The 19,356-nt window shown below is 44.7% G+C and overlaps 1 protein-coding gene across 1 annotated transcript; it reads right to left on the bottom strand.

Annotated features, from left to right (window-relative positions):
* Positions 1 to 10,235: 10,235 nt before the first annotated feature.
* On the bottom strand, positions 10,236 to 17,744 carry TMEM179 (transmembrane protein 179). The gene is made up of 4 exons (XM_057365695.1): positions 17,328 to 17,744; positions 13,364 to 13,501; positions 11,766 to 11,844; positions 10,236 to 10,860 (listed from the first exon to the last, which is right to left on the bottom strand). The coding sequence occupies exons 1-4, from the start codon at positions 17,627 to 17,629 to the stop codon at positions 10,681 to 10,683; spliced, it is 699 nt and encodes a 232-aa protein (XP_057221678.1). The 5' UTR covers positions 17,630 to 17,744; the 3' UTR covers positions 10,236 to 10,680.
* Positions 17,745 to 19,356: the final 1,612 nt, after the last annotated feature.

Raw genomic sequence — 19,356 nt, 5'->3', positions numbered from 1 at the left:
GGGGGGGGGAAACCCACTACAGAGAAGATGAAGAGATGTTTGCAAGACCTTGGCTTGAATTCCCCTGCCATTGCATCCATCCAAAAGGAAAAATGGTGCTCTATTTTTAGTTATTTTTTTAAAAGAAGGCCGTACATCTGCCCCAACCTTCTCCCAAACAGCCCAAGGACTTTAACAAAGGATAAACAGAAACACAACGTGCAACCTTCTCTCAAGAGGAGAGTGGGCAGTAAACTTGAGAGAACAAGTTAGAAAAATTGCAGCCCCAGACAGAAAGAAATGCCTTCAGTGGCTGTTCTCAAGCTCCTCCTAAGCTGTCAAAGCTGCAGGCACTGCACTGGACACGTTCAGCCTGGGAAGCAGAGGCTGCTCCAGTCTGGGGAGCAGAGAGTGCTGAGGAGAAGTGTTTGGCTCAGGGGTCTGTGTGCAAACCACTCAGGGACCCCAGCTCAGAGGGTAAATCCCACCACTGCTGCCCTCCYCTCTCCCCTGTCTCAGCCCTGCTGTCTAGGTAATAAAGAAGAAAGGTTTTAAACCTGTGTGTGGTGAATGTCTGGTGAAAAGGTTCAGATTGGCACCTGCAGGAGGCAAGGGGGGTTCACTGCAACTTCTGTTTGCATCTTTTAAAGTTTATGATCTTCATGTCCATGTTGATGCTCTTTGGCGAATCAGTGGTGTTCCTCTGAGGCTCTGGACTGACACACCCTCCCAGCAGGCAGCAACCAGMCCCTTCCAGAGAGGAGACTGTTTGAAGGGACAGTCCCCTTGCTCCAAGTCGTGGCACAGTGCAGCACAAATGCAAAGGCTGAGCTGACAAGAGCAGCCTCAAGAGCAAAAGCAGTGGAGTGAACCCTTCCGAATATCAGCAATCTGGTTATGGTAACACTGAAAAAGCTGAAGGTTCAGGTAAAACAGGAACTCCTCTCAGGACTGTGAGGGAAAATGTGCAGGTGGTATGAAGGCCTTGTGTGTGCTCACTTTCCTGCACAGCCCCCCCAGAGATGGACACAGGACCACCCTTCCACTGAGCCTGCTTTAAATGGAAAATGTCCATGTTCCTTTTGCTGGGGCCCAGCTTTACTGGTGTGAGTGAGAACTGCTATCACATCTGGGCTGTCAGGGATATTTAGCAGARGAACGGCTATTCTTGGCCTTTGTGTTAGCTCTGTTTGGGATGGTTTTGGGCATGGGAAAAGGCAGCACTTGAGTTATCTGTTGAGGTCTCACCATGGCTTTACAAGGTCTCCTGGGTCAGGATTGTTTACTGTGATCAGTCAGACACTTGGCAGGCTGCAGAAAGCCAGATTAAATTTGCCTCAAAGCAGAAGGCTTGAAATAAATATAAACTAAAAGGCATTCCTGGCYGACCTGTGGCATTTTGTAGGTGATGAAACTGATGCTAAGAAAGCCATTGCATGTGGGAGTGAACGAAGTAGGTCGGTAACATGACTGGGAATAGGAGAAAAAATTCCAGCTCCTGGGCATGCATTTCTTTACTGCTGCACAACTTCACTGTGGGATTACCTGTTTTATCTCCTCAAACAGAAGCTCTTTTTCCATTCATCCATCCTGCTTGAACACACACAGCCCCTTTTCCCTTTCTGCAGCTTCATTCTGTTCTTTAGCCATCACAGCTTTATCCTCACCACTGTGAGCTGGATGGGATTTCTCMTTATTCTTGTTCAGTGGTGTTTTGATGGGTGTAACACCTTTGTGAGTTTGGAGCTCTAAAGTTACATAAAATCATGTGTTGAGTAATAACCTTCTTGCAGGCCATGCTGAGTAATATTTCCCTTCAGTACAACACCTGAGAATTTCTCAATAGAGCTAAAAAGGAGACAGATTACATAATTTATTGTAAACAGTGGAGGTGCTCACTTGAATTCATGCTGGTGCCAGTTTGGTGGATAGCTTCAGAAATCAAAAATCCTGCAGACAAACAGCTCWGGGCAATTATTTAATCCATCTTGGAAATGGTCATATTTTAGATATAAAGAATTGAAAGAGGGAGTGATGTAGGACAGGAGCCTTGCAGCAGTTTTTGAAGCAGACAGTGGGTAGGAGGGATTCCCAGGAGCAGGGTCTGGGGCGGCAGGAGACAAAGGGCTGGGAGGAGTAGAAGGTCTGTGCATGACARTGGAGCAATGACAGGGCCTAAGGGCAGAAGTGCTGCTTAAAATCCCTTTTGCAGAGTATATAACTAATATATACTCTAATATAACAGCAGAAGGGTTAGTGTTGCTTTGACAGTGTTCAGGACATTCCTGCAGTGTGAACGGATGGAGGGCAGCTGCCAACACCCTCYTCAGGCACATCAACAGCACCTGATTGCAGCAGCAGGCGTATCCATACCCACAGGATTAGAGCAGATACAAAAGGACATAGCGAGGTGACACTGGATGCTTTTGCATTAACCTTTTGATGCCCTCAGCATTAGCACTGGTAAAAGGCAGCCCCAAAGATGCTTCAAGTCCCCCTGCCTCCCTTCATCTCTCCAACACTGATAGTCTGGAAATGAGCCCCTAGAAATGAGCCCAGAGCAGCAATTGTAATTGTCATTTCTGCCTTTTGCCACTTAGAAGCAAGCAGAAGAGCTGGCAGTTTGTGACTATAAAAAGGATGTTACCCACTGCCCTCAAGGAAGAGCTCAGGAACCTCTAAGATAATAATGTGGACTTGTTTCTTATTAACTCCTTGTCCCAAGACAGCTGTTGGGAACCTTTGGGCCCACCTCTGAAGAGAAAGACTGATGCTACATGCAGAAAATTAACCAGTTGGCATTTAGAAATCAGCCTGTCCGTGCAGCATTTGGTAACAAACAGGCTTTCAGCTGCATGGTGACACAGGACCATTTTCTCCTTGTCCCCAGTGGATTAGGGTGAACTGCTGGAATATGGTACCAAAAGAGCTCAGGCAGCTGAGGATGGTGGGGCAACCCTTGACTATACAAATTATACAAATTGTGGCATGGAGAGGCTGGGGAATGAGCACAAAGACACCACCACTGACTTTGAGAACTGTTTTTTTTTAATCTTACATTGTAACAATTTAAATTCACCCTCAAAGAGCAAGCACAGAAACACCGACTTTTCAAATAAATTATTTTTATATTTCACCAAATCATAAAAAGCCGATGCACCGTTCAGCAAAAAGCATCAATATATAAAACACATGAACTCATTATTGGTAATGCTGGAGTTTAGCACGAACACTGAATCCAGTCCAGCTCCTACTGAAGCCAAAGAAAACTCTGTGGCTTCACCAGCATAAGGACCGGACTCAGCACTTTWCTTTGCTGGGTGTTTACAAAGGGCYGTATTAAAATGCTAATAAAAAGCTTCCCTTTAGAGACTGTATCAAAACAATAATAAACCTCACTCCCTTTCTGGTTTTGTCAAACACATACAATTAAAGCTCCAAATGAGCAAAAGACCATACAAATCAACAGAGATAATATTCAGAACAGGCCRGGCTCTACCCTCAGCTTGTGTGGACTGGCGTGGCTGCTCACAGGTTGATCTATCCACAGTGGTGAGGGATCTGCTCCTCCACTGCTTTCAGTGGTTAAACAAATTAGGAAAAAGTGCTCCATTTTCTCCCGAAATACCCATTACAGGGACCTCTTTAGCAGCATAAAAAAGTAAGTAGCTAATCTAGACTCTTACAAAGCTTTTCCCACATGGCTGTAAGAGACTGTAGCTTATGAATACAGACATCAGAGGACGTATATTTCAGAGGCTGAAATTATTTCAGGCTCTGCACTGACTCACAGGACCATGAAAGAAAGATCTGCTTCAGATCTTTGCAGGTGGTACCACACAAAAACACAAAACCCTTTAAACTRTGGGTGCTAATGAGCTACATTCACAAATGCCAAGTCTACAGAGATTTGGGAACTGTCTTCCCTTCCCCACACAAGTCACAGGCTGCACAGGACAAAGGGCCAGTGTAGGATATCTGGATCTGCTTTCCTCCCAATCTGATGGCAATGTCAGCACCTTCACACCAGATACCTGCACAGCTGGCTCAGCTGGCTCYCACCAGAAGCTGACTTTAGGTCAGCACTTGCTTCGAGGGGATGCTCTGCAATTTGTGAGGCCACACAAGCAGGTGGGGGCTGAGCAGGCCAAGCAAAGGCTGAAATTGGTGTTGGTGCCATTCAGATCCCTCACATCAYAGCCTGAAAGCTGAAATCCCTCACAAGAAGTGCACTAACTCCTTATTACCCATTTCTGTTCAAATTGATGTCACTGTCCTGCACACCTCAGCTGTTCTCATCCCTRGTAGGAAGAGATGTGAGAAATAAGGCCCAAACAGCTTGATAGCACTAAAATCCTCTCTGAAGTCTGCAGGAATGTTTTTGAAGATTAAAGTATTCAGCAGGAAAAGATTTCAGCTGAACTGTTGGGGGGTTTTGTTACTGTTATTTTATTTTGTTTATGAACCTTCAAAAACCTCTCAGAAGTGTACTTCAGATCACAATATATTGACTTCTCAATTGTGTAGCTGAGGYTGTTTTTAATCAGAGGGTGTTTGACCAGAACTGCTCTGATACCATCGACCTGCACTGGCTGTGGACCCCAATCCAGTGGTCTCCCTCTGAAGGATGCTGCTCAGTACAGAGCTTCTCAGCATCCCTGAGCACAGCCACTGCCTGCTGCTCTCAAAGCCTGAGGTTTAATTAGGAGCCTGCCAGCACCTTATCAAGTCAAATGCTGGACCCTGTTTCAATAACCATGGTTAAAAATGCTGCAGCAGCCTAGAAAGTGGAATGGATGAACTGATGCAACCCAGATCCAGTGTTCCAGGGAGATGTGCTGCGTTTCAGACACAAACTGATGAGCTTTAACTGTGTTAATGGGGAAAAATAACTCTGCTGCAAGAGGGATGGGGTGAGGAGTTCTGGACTGTGTTATGTGGGATGCCATGGCAGTTTTCAAACATTTTCCTGCCTTAAAATCTATTGTTTAACATAGCACTTGTCTAACTCTGCCAGGTTCCTGGAGAGACTGCTGGCACCAGCCTTGGAAACCTCCCAGAGCAATGCATCGCCCAAATCAGGCCTGGCTTATGTAAAGAGAAGGGTTTGATGTCACAGTCCACAGAGGCTGTTGAGAGCAGGGAAAATCCTTGACTGCTTCTCTTATTTTTTGACAATATTTGCTACAGAGACTGCAATTTTTCTCACATTCATAAATACTCTTCAGAGCCTGTAAACACACTGGAGTCAAACTTGCCTGAATCTGARGGGAAACAAGGGGAAAATAAGGACGAGATGAAGAGTAGTTTAGTCTCAGGACTGTTTACTAATTTGCACGAAAAATCATCCAAGATATCAAGTGTTTATAAATCATCATTCTCACCTGCCACATTGTCTCCACCCTCACTTTACAATACAGTCCAACAGAAAGGGGGAACAAAACCTTCTCACACTGAGTTTCTACCATATACAAATAATTCCAGCYATTTCAGTGAGCAGCTCTTGCTTCCAAGTAGTTTATCTCCTTGATAAACACCAGAGCCACCCTGTTAAATCCTTGTTTAGGATTTTCAAGCCAAGTAGAAGAGCTCCAGAGGGAAGGATTTGAGGGGGATCAGGGATAACCTTTCATGTTAACAAATTGCAGTTGTTGGCTTTTATTTTGGTGAGAAAAAAATAAACTAAAAACATCCCAAACCAAAATGAACCATTATGTGACCAAAAGGGCTATTCACACAGCCCTTCTGGGATACTTATGCCCATTTTTTAGCAATGATGATTTTACACGAGGCTAAAAAGCATTAAATCCTAAATCCTTTAGCTGTCTATGGAAATAAGATTTAGACTCTCCCATGGATTCAGGGGTTTTTTTCCCTCTACTGTATACATTAACAGTTCAAACAGTTACAGCAGCTACAAGAGGTAGAGAACTTTAAGCACACAGGTGAATACATTCACATTAACCCACATTTGCAGTAGCAGTTCAATTACATTCTTTGGCATGGACAAAAGGAACTAAAGAGAAACCATGGCTAAGTTAATATTCTTCCCAAAAACAGAATGGAAAGAAACTATCCATTAAGTGTCTGCATTGAAATAAGCAATACTTGCTATATATTAGGTAAATTATATTCTAAACTCTCAGAAACAAGTGTAAAATTTTCTGAGAGAGTGCAGTTACCACCTGCATCAGAAGAGCATCCAAATGCTGTCTTCCATGCAGTTCTTAACTTCATAAATCACCGAATTTTGTCATTTAAAAAAAGAACATAAAAAACCCATTTGGGTGCATAACTTTGAGTGCTAAAATACAGCTCTGGAGTTTTACTCTTTCTGATGGAAGACAAAAATAGAAACATGTACTTCAAGGCRTTAGTGCCATGAACAGAAATTGTTCTATAACAGTTTCTGTGCTTAGGAAGTTATATGAGCATTTTGTTACTGTAGGTAAAACCTTGTTCTCTTCCCAGACTGCCTAAATAGAAGGACATTTGTGGTCTCCAAAGCAAACGTTCCAAGAGATAAAAATGGGTTATTCCATCAGCAACGGAAATGGTCTGAGGCACAAATTTAGGATCTGGACAATGCTAGGATTCTCATTCACTCAAGGATACTTGGGCCATTGATATGGAAGAAAAAAAGTTTCCTCATAATCCAGATTGATTTTTCACAAAATACTGTCAGTCTTGCCAATACAAATTACTGTCTGCATTTTCATTAAASTTATAATTTAAATGGTAAAGGTGTATTTACATGCAATATGTTTGGRAAGGCTTTGGAGAAGGGAGATGACAAAAGCCACATCCTTGACCGTGAAGTGTGAGCTCCTTTTCCTCTTAACTCTGCTTCCATCCTGAACACCATACAGGTTAAATCACAGTGAAGGGGGAATGAAGGCCTCGAAGGGAAATCTGACTCTGGTCCTAACTGGACTAATTTAGGCTAACAGCAGGACACTACTCAGATATAGGGGAGGAATTAAAACACCTGCAAACCTGCATTAGGAACTCAGCCTTTGGGAGGTTGTGCACGAGCCAGCGCTTTCCTATTCTGCTCACATCAAATCCACCTCTGGGCATCACAACTTTTGTCACTGCACCAGTCCTAATGCTAAGGAAGTAAAAGGAAATGTAGAAGTTTAAAGCTTCCTAACAACTGCTCCAGCCTAACTGCCTCATACGAAAAGAGCCTGTAGCCACACCACAGAAGAGCATGGAACTATTTCTGACACTTATCTGTGTACATTGCACACACACAGAGAATGCTTCCATGACAAGGTGTGTGCACTCAATCAACCATCACTGGTTAATATCACAAAACTTTTAAAAGGGACCATAGAATCACTGCTACAGCACCAATGTGTCCTTCCRTTTTTACAGAAAATCATCAAATTTTGTGATTCCTATTGGAAGTTCAAAGATGCTTCGTGAGTTAGTGGGATGAGACATTTTGAGTATTAATGCATTCATGAGGAAGTTCTGTTCCAAAAGACAGCTTCAGTTGTTTCTCCATTACAAAAATAGTAATAAACAGCGTTGATCTCAAAGCCCACATGACACTTGTTAGCTTGGATTCTTGTAACCCAATGAGGACTGCTGGCAGGGAATTGCTGGGGAATTTACAGATGGTAGCCAGGGGATATATCTGATACAACAGAATAATGGTGTGGCAACATCCCAGTGCCTTGGAAAGGTCACAAAGCTTTTTCCCCTTCCACCATGTGACAATAAATAAATAAATACAAGTGTAAGTATCACACAGGATTCTTGTTCTTTGAATACAACTCTCGCCAGAATGTTCCCAGAGGCTTGCCTTTGGACATGGCTAATTAAAGGTATTGAAAACTCACAGAAATGCAACATTTGACTCAGAGAAACTCCTGCTGCAGCCACATGATATGCTGGATGGCAATGGATGACTAAGAGCAGACGTCAGAAAYRCACAAGAGAGAAGTGCATGAGAGASAGCATAGRTAGGTATGTATGTGTGCATAAATTACACCACAATTTTAACACATTTTCAGCCTCATGGAGGTGGAAAGGAGGAAAAATACCTTGAGACAGGAGAGGTAGAAGAGAGCATGAGCTCCAGACAACCTTGCCCACAAGCAGCATYCTCTCTTTCAGAACCAGAGACAAGACTTGAGCCCTGGTACCTCAGAGCAATAACCACAAGAAGAAGACACTTGTTATCTTCTGCCTCATGGTTCTTCAGACCCTCAGGGAACACCAGGAACAGTGGTCCCAATCCACACGTTACTCCAGCCTAAACCTGATTTGGCATTTACATAAAATACAATACATAAAGCAGCAGCATGGTTCCATGAGGACCGAGGCATCTGCTGAAGGAATTTGTGGGAAGAGACATCACTGCAGAGTCCAAGTGAGACTCTTTTACAGCTGGAGAAACAAACAGGGAAACAAAGGAAATGGGCTAACTTACATGACCTGAGCTCTTTCATAGGATATGAAGAGGAAGGTCATTCCCTAGCAAAGGGCTTTGGTACTTGCAAAAGTGTTCTCTCTTATAAGAATCAGAGCAATTTAGGGTGAGAAAGACCTCTAAGATCATCCAGTCCAACCATTAACCCAGMACTCACAAGGCCACCACTAAACCATGTCCCTCAGTGCCACATCTTCACTTCCTTTACACACATCCAGGGATGGTGATTCCACCACTTCCCTGGCCAGCCTGTTCCAATGCTTGACAGCCCTCTCAGCAAAGAGATTTTTCTTAACATCCAACTGTTAGACCAAATGAATTTTAAAAAGCACTCCAACAGTCCTGATATCTGAATTTCAAATTGGTATTAATTAACTTGATCTCTGATTCCCTCTCTAGGGGTCCTCCTCTGATGTCAATTCCCAAAACTGGGAAAAAAAAATTTTGGAACTGACAAAAATGCTACCACTGTAAAGCTTTCAAAGGAATTGCATTCTCCTGTGGGCAGAAATCATGCTGAAGGGCAAGACCTCTCACAGAGAGCTGTGGCCAGCTGGGACTGTAAGCAATGTTCACAGGGCTGGCTCACAGCTTAGGGCCCATGGAGGGTTTTTTATCTAAACMTGTGAGAACATTTTGGCAGTTAAATACAATGTCAGATTTTATGCCCCTAAAATGCTTGACAATTGAGGGATTTGCCATGACATCAAATTCTGTTTCAATGAAATGCTTAAGCTGGTACTTAACTAAGCATCAGAGAGTCCCCAGAAGAAAACAGTAAATCTGCATGGTAATGCTAACCCCAGGCTTAAGCTCTGGTAGAAGCCTGCTGTCTCCTCTCCCCTCCTCCTGATTTACCAGGTCATATAACTGTGTCTAGTTTGCACTTCTGTTGGAATAAATTCAGTCTCAACTCAAACACAGGTATTGCACGCAGTGTCAATATACTCCCAAAAAAAAATCTTCAATCCAAACTTAGTTGTTTGCTTAAGTTTTCTGCCGATTTCARGTACAGCTTTACTCCTCTGCCATGCAAATCCCACATTCCTCTGAGTGACTCGTTTTAAATACCAGATCTACCTCTGATCTCAGCCATCCACCTGACTTGTTRAAGCAGCGGCCAAGCAAAACTGAAAGCAACAACACAGCCACCAGTGAGCTTTGTGTAAACAGCAATTCTTCCTCCTTTTCACAGCAAAATTCATCTGCCCCCRAACTCCTGCCCATGGGTGGGGAGAATGGACCCATTCAGCACTGAACTACCTATAAAATRACTCAGCTGTTTGAACTCCTTGCTATGTTTATATATAGAAACCTACAATGCAAATGCTTACAGTAATTTTGCATACCCTGTATGAAATAAATACCACAAATAAATTCTAATACTCAAAACAGAATAGTATACAACATTAGGGACCAAGTTACATTTATAAATGCACAAGCATTAACACTATCTATTCAGCTTAATTTCTTAGTATGCAAGCTTCAGCAATWGCTAGCTACACTTCACTTCAGGAGTCATAATAAATGCTGGCCATGCCAAAATCTGAGAAGAAACAAAACCACAAAAGTTCACCATCATCCTTCTGTATTATACACAGTTTTGGACAGACAGTGTAATAATATATGGGTTTCATGGAATTCATTAACACTGTCCAATACTAAATATCGAGTCTGGAACACAGGTCTCTATGTTCTAAACAGAATCAGAGCAGGAGCAACATGTTTGTCAGCACTGCGCCCATACRCAGCAAAAGCAGAGACAGCGAGAGCCTGGACCCAAAACAGAGCTGCAGCTYCCCAGGAYAAAGAGAGAACRGGGGCAGCTTCACTGGCAAAAGRGAGGAGAGGGAGAGAAGAGGGAYTGAATGCAGCTCCAGTTGCAGCTAYTGTTGAAGAATAGTTTGAAGAAATAGCCTGGATGCTGCAGCCTGGTCTTGCCAGCTCAGGCCTCAAAAACGGCCCCTGTCCCAAAAGCCAGTGACAGCACCTGGGAGCTCTGCTGGCAAGGACAGGTTGCAGATTGTGCCTGCACAGGACAGAAGTTTGCTGTGCCAAAGGCACATAGGGCAGCTCATTCTCTTTATCCTAATATCACTATTTCTGCKAACAACTTCTCACGGGGGAAGTGAGTGATTCACAAGTACATTTCATTTCAGGAAAAGAAAAAATCTCACACGCTCAATACCCTGACTCAACTTCAGCTCACACTACTGAATAATAAAATCTAAATCCTGCCCTGGAAATTTTCTTACACTTCAGATCATGCCACTTTTGTCATCTTGCAAAGAGGATCGTGAAGGGGATCTTCCTAGCAACAGCTCCTTCTCATGGATCAGGCTGTCTAGCAGGTCCTCCTGTCTGTAGTTGTGATAAACCTTCAGGAAAGCCAGAATGGTGATTGCCAACCAGGTCAGCCAGGCAGCCCAGAGACCAAACTAGAGCAGAGAAGAAATCATAAAGAGGTCAGTACAGTATTGAAAAAACAGACTCAGCTGTCCAGATGATTATCAAAACCTCAGGTGGACCAAACCCATGGAGTTATGCCAAGTTAAACCCAGGGAGGCCCTGGGTTCTTCATGTRAAGGAGTCACTTTTATGGCATTCCTGTCCTAAATGCAAATATGCCTGAGCTGGGATGCCAGTGCTGGCAACAAAGACACAGACCTGGCTGGAGTCCAAGGGGCACAGTTACCTTCAAGGAATGCTCCAGGCAGGCTAATGCCTCTTTCCATGTGGRAYAACATAAGGCTTGGTAAGGGTGCARCSCTGCAGGGATGGGACCAYTGTCCCTGCAAAATCAGTAYRTGCTCATGTCCCAGGATTCACTCTGATCACTGACTTAGAGCCAGAACAGTCAACAGAAAGGTCTGACAGCCTTAGAGGTCTCATTCTCACAGATTCATCAGAAAACAGTCCTATCTAAATGAATTATCTCTCATTACTTTCAATGGTCTGATACTAATATAACTCAGGTGATCTCAGGGGAGCTCCCCACCATGTGGTGCAGGTCAGACATTATTCTGAACAGTAATGAAGAGATCCAGGACACCAGAGTGCTGCAACTTTTGCAGACCTCATCCTTTGGATAAACAATGAGTTTTCTGTCATGATTAACAAGATCAGTGGAAAGGTGAAGCTTTGAGTGCCTGCATTCAAAACTGTCTATTTTGAATTTAAAATGTGAAYGTACCCATCATTATCATTCTGATTCAGCACTTACTGAAGTCAGTGGAAACATTCCCATCGATTTCTGAGGAATGGTAGTTCAGCTCCAGCAATCCCAAGTCAATAAGCAAATGGCAAATGAACTGGAATAGAGCCATGACTTAGTCTGACCTACCTGTGCAATAGCAAACTGGTCATAGAAAGCAGAGTTTTCCAAGTTCAGCTCAAGATCTATATCCTGCAATTCTTCACAGCTACCCAGAAAGGCATTTGGAAGAGGAAAAAAAGAAGAAAATTATTTAAGAGATTCCAGGTAAACAAAATRTAAAATGAAACAACATCTTATAATGTATTTTGAACAGTCACAATGGGTGCATTCTATCAAAGGATATTTAAATTATTGTAATCATCAAGTTGTTTGCCAATCTTCTCTAAAGCTAAGATAAAAATTACTTTCTTTAAAAAAAAAAAAAAGTGCAGTTATGTAAGTGATAACACAAATCTTCCATAAGTGAAATTGTAATAGTTCTGATGAAAAGTGCATCCTCAAACCCCTCWTTCCCACTACTCCCTCACCTCCCACAAATACACCCGTGGCATCACCCCAGGTTGGATGCTTCACCCCTCAATGAAACAAAGTGCATGATCCTCTKTTACCTTTTGACTTCATCAGAAGAAGGAATTGTGTTTTTGTTTCGGATGCTCCAGCAAGGAGACGATACTCTGATGGTAAGATAGAGGCTGCCTACAGATTTTACAAACAACTTGGACCATTATTGGTGTGAAAAATATCCCAGGATTTTGAGGTTGTCATTCTATCTCTTGGTTGATTTCTGCAGCCTCTTCTCTCTCCTTTTCAGTGCTGTCGGTCATCTTGGGTTCTTACCCGAATATTCGATTAGMTGKYTTTTTGTAACTGAATTTTTAACCGAATATTCGAATAATTCGATTAATCGTTGCAGCCCTAAACAGAACATTCACTATGGCATTTTACAACATATGACAATGTGCAACACAAATGTATGCTTTAAGTAGGACATTTATTCAATATCATATGACATAAAATGTCACCTTTTCCTCTCTCTCCATCACTGTTTGTTTGATAGGAACAAATCTTCCTCAACTTATCATGTTTCCTACAAGGAGCATAAGCATCGTGGGATACAGTGGACCATTTTAGGAGCTGTACATTTTGTGCACTGTAASAAAGCATCAGCCATCTGTACTTTGCACTTACAAAGTGCTCTCCATTCTGTGGCTTTCAGGGCATCCACAGCACTGCTAAAAAGTGATCTCTACCCCAWATTTTTTTGGTTGATGATGAGTTGTGGCACAGGCAGGATAAGTGACTTGCCTGCTGTCACACAGTGGAATGGGGGCAGAACAGGACTGCAAGCCAGGAGCCCTGACCCCCAGCCCAGCTCGCAAGGCCACACTCCCCCCATTCTTAGAAAAACTCACATCCAGTATCCCTTTGRAAGTAAAAAAATTTTACATAATGGATTTCTTTTTCATATGATCATGATTCTAAGAGACCATGAAACACAGTGGTAGCACACTTTTCTTTGTGGGCTTCTAAAYAAACAAAAAAAAARKTTKRWTTKSYYTTTTTTTGTCCCACATGAAAAAACTCTGGATTTTCATATTACAGATGCCTTCTCCCCCTTGGTCACCTTGTATGTAATAACTACACTTTGTAACACCACAGTTCAATTGTGCCTATATGAAAAAAAGGTAAAAAAAAAGGAAGAAAATGTATTTTTCAATACTAACCTATTTGGCATGCTTCCTTTTTCGGTAATTGCATCACACCACATGTTAAATCCTACACTCACTATAGTGCTGGCAATAAATGTGATGAACACCACAAAGGCGCTGATCAGCAGATTCAGGAAGGCGTAAAAGAAAGAGCTGCAATAAAAGGGAAGAAAAATGTAACTCATAAACAGCTGAAACACAACATCAGCAGTCTCTGTTAAGCAGCACAGAGTGGGCACGAASAGATCAGTTTCCATTTGAAACACATCTTCTTTAATTAAGAACACCTAATACACTGAAATGCTATGGACTTGATTTTGAGTCACATTACCTTCACTTGAAAATGCTCTTGATTTTGATTTCTTTTTTAACGATAAGAGGACAGGGTTTTAAGTATATATACTAAGTGGTGATTGTTTATACACAGCGTGGCTTTCATTAGCTGTAATGATGAAAATCAYCATTGTTAAAATAAATGTCGTTAGCTCAAATTATGTAGTAACTGGAGCTAAAATTATTTCATGACTTAAGGGATAATTGGGACAAAAATTGCTTAGGAGAGGGAAACTAAAAATAAAAACACAGTACTGATAGCTATAATCATTTTAAGCAATGTAACACAAGGTACTGCCATCAYAGGACACGAATCTCAGTTTTATGGGCAATTTGCAGAGCAGGCCAGCTTCTCCTGGGACTTTTCTGGCTTTGGTGTCAGTGTGCTGTGTCTGCCAGCTGAATATCAATTTACCTCAGCCCCATTAAGTGTGCCCAACCAGGGCCTGCCCTCAGCATGTGCTGTGTTTGGAGTGGAATGGGGTGAGATGCTTACAGATTTCCCATAAGGCCAAGGAATCATTCATTCATTTTCCAGCCTCACTGTTTAATGCCTCACCTGAATTCAGCTGTGGAAAGTTTCTACTCCCATTGACACAGCAAAGCCCTTCTCTATTTCAAACTGCTTTATGTGGCTGCTTAGAATAGGACACCTTGGAATATCATATTGTCYAAAAACCAGACATGTGCTCCAGGTTGGAGAAAGGCTGGCAGCTCCATGGTCATCCTATCCAGGGTATGTGATAAAGACAAATATGACAAATTTTTCACCACTGTCACTCATGCTGGTGTAGAAGGAATCTACTCACCCCAGAGAACAAAACAACCACTTCTTTTCCCTGTTTGCTCATTAAATGAAAAGCTGAGAGGCTTTTGGAAGGAGTGTTTGAAGAACCTGGAAGGTTCTGGGCTGGACAATTCTAATTTCTACACAGTATACATGGTATATTTCTGACATCAGGAGGACTCCTTTAAAACGAGATGAGGAAGCAATTATCACCAGAGTTAGGATGTTTGCTCCTGGGCTGATGTGGCTTTAGAGGGGCTGTCTAGGCTCTCTCCAAAGTGACACATGTCACATCCCAAGACTGATAGAAAAGAAGTGAAATAAACCACCTTCCAGAAGCGCCCCTACAGACTGTAGTGGGGGCTGGATGCCAGGACACCTGACCTCAGGAGCACAATGAGCTGAATCCTACTCCTGGGTTTAGCTGGACTTGGTGAAGTGGATCAGCTCACCTCTGCTGTGTGCTGGGGTCAAAAAGCTGCCATGACCACACCATGTTTTTGCATGTTCTCTGCCCTGACTTCRCACCCAGCCTGGATTTCATCCCAAGTGTTGCTGAAAACACATCACATCCTCTATGTGCACTTWAGCATGGTGTACTGGCCTGAGAGGCAGAAAAGACTTGAGCTGTTCACAGAAAATCAGGGCTGCCACCAGAATTAGTAACAGCTCTAGAAAAGGAGCAGTTACCAGGGCTATTTTGTGGGTCATCACCAGCCCAGGATCTCCAGCCCTCCCTCTATTTCCTATCCTGCAGCAAAAGAGTTCCTATGGTCCAGGACCTGACCTTCCACTGACAAAACAGGGCTCAGCCTTGCACTTGATTTACACCTTCAGGAGTAACCATCACTGTGTGCYGATTCCTCAGGCCAGGGCATCCTGATAGAGAACTGTGCTCATTTGGCTCACCTGGCTTTTCCTCCTTAGACTAGAACTCCAATCCATGCATTCCAGACAGAGTGAATGCCCTTTAACAATAAATGTTCACACTTACAGTTGCTTTGCAATCCTAGCAATGAAGTATCTGAGTTATACCTCTACCCTTCAGCTGAGCTAAATGGCCCCAGGCCTCTGAGGCAAGGGGAGCAGAGACCCTTTYAAGAAGGTTTTTTAGCAGTCATRACTGWYTGTCRGCAATCATTCAAAGCCATTRMAYATGAGARATGCAAAGGGTGCTAACCAACCCTKACTGCCCTGGCTGGCTCAYMCKGGAGCAGTGATGCTCCTCAACAGCATCATCAGTTATGGCATTCTGGCTCTTCCTCAACTACCTCTAATCAGAACAGACAATTATCATTTGTGGTGAGGAGCTCACATTTGTCTCTCCACCCAAACAGAAATGTGTTCATGCCCATTTGAAGYGTTAACAAATGGCTGTCTAAAATCAGGACAGCGTGTGTCCTGCCTGCTTTTCGTACAGACAGGAGCTGATGTGGAACAGGGCACACCTTTTTACCAAGAACTTGCTGCTCCCAAGCAGCTTCCCTCTTGCCATGTTTTACCCTTCTGTGRTCTTCTGTGGTTATCTCATCATCCCAATTTGTTCCATCTTTGCTGCCCATCCCAGTCTTCTGCCTGGAGCAATTATAACCAGTGTTATACAACTCCCAAAGGAGYCTGAAAGCAGCTCCTAAAGGGACACTTTTCAGGGCCCTGCCCAACAGTTTTGAAGTTAATAACCACTTTTGGAAGCAGGCCAAACATGTAATCCAAATGTCACTGTTACAGGGTTTTACTGCTGGTTTCTTCTAAAAACCATCTAGTTCTGAACTGCAAGGAATCAAGATTCAATTAAYACACTACAGATATTGGATCACCTGAGGAAGCTGATTCAAAGATATTAAGACGTATGTGGTTGTGTTTAGTGTAAGATAAGTTYTAATATGGAAATAAGTTTCTGGCCTGTATTTATTACAGCATGTTTGAGTATTAGGCAGCTTGAGAGTGGCTGCAAAGAGCCAGAGGGACAGCACTCCTATCCCATCTCCAGGATTACCAAGCCCAGAAGTGACAGTCCCTYACCCAAGAAACCTCTAGTCCAAACAGACCAGCACAGGAGTGATTTTGCCTTGGCTTGGTCCCTAAACCATGAGAAAATTACTTTCCTAGTTTAGGCAGGCACCAGTGCATGGTCCAGCCCTGCAGCACCCAGAGCTGGGTCACCTGTGCCAGGGTCTCTGTCCTCTCAGGCCACCAGAGAGGGGCAAGCACAGAACAGCACAGTGTTCCTGAGCTGCTGCCCGGCCCACCAAGCCTCTCACCACCCCTGCTGGGGCTGGATGCCTCTTGGTTTGTCCTGAACTGCTGCAGGGAGTGCTCAGCACTGCTCTCATGTCGTAACCAGGCAATAGTTGCTGTCTGCAATAGCTGCCATGGACACAACAAAAGCAGGGTGAGAAACAGAGGGGAGTCACCAGCTTCTCCCTTCTGTCTCCCCACACACAACCGTGTTGTTTCAAGGTTTTTCACACACCCAGTGCACACCTGGGGAAGGCCTTCCTTGGCACGGATGTGTAATGGGACCATGGTCAAGAGGCTCCTGCATGCCCCAGCCTCCAGCATCCCCCCACGGCCCCAAATCCTTTCGTGCCACCGCAGCTGAGCGGCCACACGCTGTGCCAAGACTGCCAAAGGGCAGTGAGTGCCTGGCAGAGGATCTGACCCCCACCCCAAACCTCTGCACGGGAACATTCCCCGGAGAGGGGCCGCACACAGCTGAGGGGTGCGGACAGACACGGGCAATGCACCCCCTGTCCCCAAACCCCTCTGGGGACACCAGGATGACCTGGGCGGACCCCCGGACCGCTCCYACGTGCCCCAGCCTGCGGGAGGGAYGGGCCGGTCCCCAGGGATACTTACTCCTCGTGCCCTTTGCAGAGGAAGAAGAGGGTCCTCCAGGCCTGCACGGTGGCCAGCAGCAGCGAGAGCAGCCCGGTGAAGATGCTGAAGCGGCAGGCGGCCTCGGGGCCCCACTCCTGCACCGTGAAGCGCTGCCGCTCCACCGTCAGGTTGGCGTTGAGCCACATGCCCTCGGTGAAGAGCAGGCAGCGGCCGTGGAAGTCGTTGCCATTCTCGGAGAGTGGCACCACCACGATGAAGCTGAAGAGAAAGGCCAGGAAATAGCAGATGCACTGAGCGAAGAGGAAATTGCTGAGCGCCATGTCCGCGGCTCGGCGCAGGAAGAGCGGGGGAAGGAGGGAGGGAGGGGTGAGGGAGGGATGCAGGAGGAGGGATGCAGGGGGAGCGGTGTGGGATGGGACGAGGGGAGGATGGAGGGATGGAGGGATGGAGGGAGGAAGGCTGCAGCGGTAGGCGGCGGGGAGGGAGGGAGGATGCGCAGTGCAATGCAATGCAATGCAGTCCGATGGCTCCTCCGGACACGGCTGATCCCTCTCCCGCAGCCCGAGCTGCCCCTGTGGGTGGCTCCAGGGCTTGTAGGGGAGGGGGGGAGCGGAGAGAGGAAGAGCTGTTGTGGGGTATCCTTCTTCCGGAAAGTCTGGCTGATGCTACACCCCGGGGCACAAGGGTTAAATCCAGTCTCCAGCGGGGCTGGGGACCGCCAGTGGGGGATCCCCCTAATGGCACAGGACACTGATGTCACCCTTGTTGATGGCATTACACACACACACACACACACACACACACACACACTCACACACACATAAAAAAAAAATCCAAAAACCAGCAAACCAGCTTCATCCTGGCTGCTGGAATACCAGGAACTTTTGACCCAAGTTTCTAAAAGTCTGACTAAAAGGTGGCTTTCTAAAAGCCACCAGGCTCAGATGGTGGCAGTAATAGAGAGGGTGCACAGCCAYCCYRGGGCCTACAGACCTTACAAACCCAKTGGTTTTGTTCCTAGCCCAKGTGGTCAYGCCCCTACCAAAWKRTTGCAAGRGGASTGAGGGCTCACTGGAAGTGGAACAACTTTTGTTGAGCCTTGGTGTCATTTAGGGGCTGCCCAGGATTGGGATCGGCTGTGCTATCCCCTGGCTGGCAGATGGARCAGGGCTGAAGGAAAATAACCCTAAGGAAGCTCCTGCTGGACATCAAGCAGAGAACRGACCAGCCCAGCAATGGTACATGCATGGCAGGAACAGACGGTGTCTGATTCCCAGGGGTGAGCATACACCCTGCCTCACACCATGTTTGGGAAGACATCAGAGCATCCCCTCAGCTGTAGGCCCCAAATCTGCCAGGTCAGGGTTCCAGAAAGCAACAGGTATCAGAGAATGAATGAGAGTTGTGCTCAGATCACTCTGGCACAAAAATCCAAATTTAACTGACCCCAAGTTATAGTTTCCCCACAATCCCAATTTCATTTTTCCATCTCAGCATGAGTTCTCTTTCCAGCACAAGACACCAAAATTAATGTCCAGTTCCAGGTAAAGTAATTTCCYAATCCAATTTCCTAACCATATCCAGTCTGAGATCAGCTGCAGGTCTCTATAATAATTTCTTAATCCCAGGGCTGGTTATGCTCATTTTATCACTGTGCCACTTCCCAGGCAGTGTTTAGAGAAGCAGATGAGGGACAGGGGACCCCAAATATAGTGCACATGGGAATTCAGGCTGGTATTTCCATTGGGCAACCATTATTTTTCTATGCTGTTAAGAGATTACAGATACAGTCCTGAGGCAGGCACTGGGGGGATTCTCAGAGAAACATTAATTCAGAATCATTGCAAATCACTTGTAATGCATATTATCTTAAAATCTTGCTCTGTCTTTACAGGGGAAGAATTTCTTTAATACTTTTATCAGTATATATGAAATGTGTCAGGCCAGTTTTCTGATCCTTACCCAGCTCTGATCATCAAAAATCGTATTTCAGTTTTGCAAGATTAGTTATAGAGCACTGACCTGACCCTGTGGGGATAGACACGTG

This window comes from Malurus melanocephalus, unplaced genomic scaffold (genome assembly GCF_030028575.1).
Source record: "Malurus melanocephalus ecotype Western Australia unplaced genomic scaffold, MMel_1.1 scaffold_57, whole genome shotgun sequence".
NCBI classification, from domain to species: Eukaryota; Metazoa; Chordata; class Aves; order Passeriformes; family Maluridae; genus Malurus; species Malurus melanocephalus.
The sequence above is the reverse complement of the archived record's forward strand: the minus strand, read 5'-3'. Positions and strand labels throughout refer to the sequence as shown.

What these genes read in the sequence shown, in the direction of transcription:
- TMEM179 (XM_057365695.1), bottom strand. Translation starts at nt 17,629, where the DNA reads ATGGCGCTCAGCAATTTCCTCTTCGCTCAGTGCATCTGCTATTTCCTG. An exon ending in CTCTGCAAAGGGCACGAGGA is followed by an intron (nt 13,502 to 17,327) that starts GTAAGTATCCCT and finishes CTTTTATTGCAG; the next exon opens with CTCTTTCTTTTACGCCTTCC. An exon ending in ACCAGTTTGCTATTGCACAG is followed by an intron (nt 10,861 to 11,765) that starts GTAGGTCAGACT and finishes TCTCTGCTCTAG; the next exon opens with TTTGGTCTCTGGGCTGCCTG.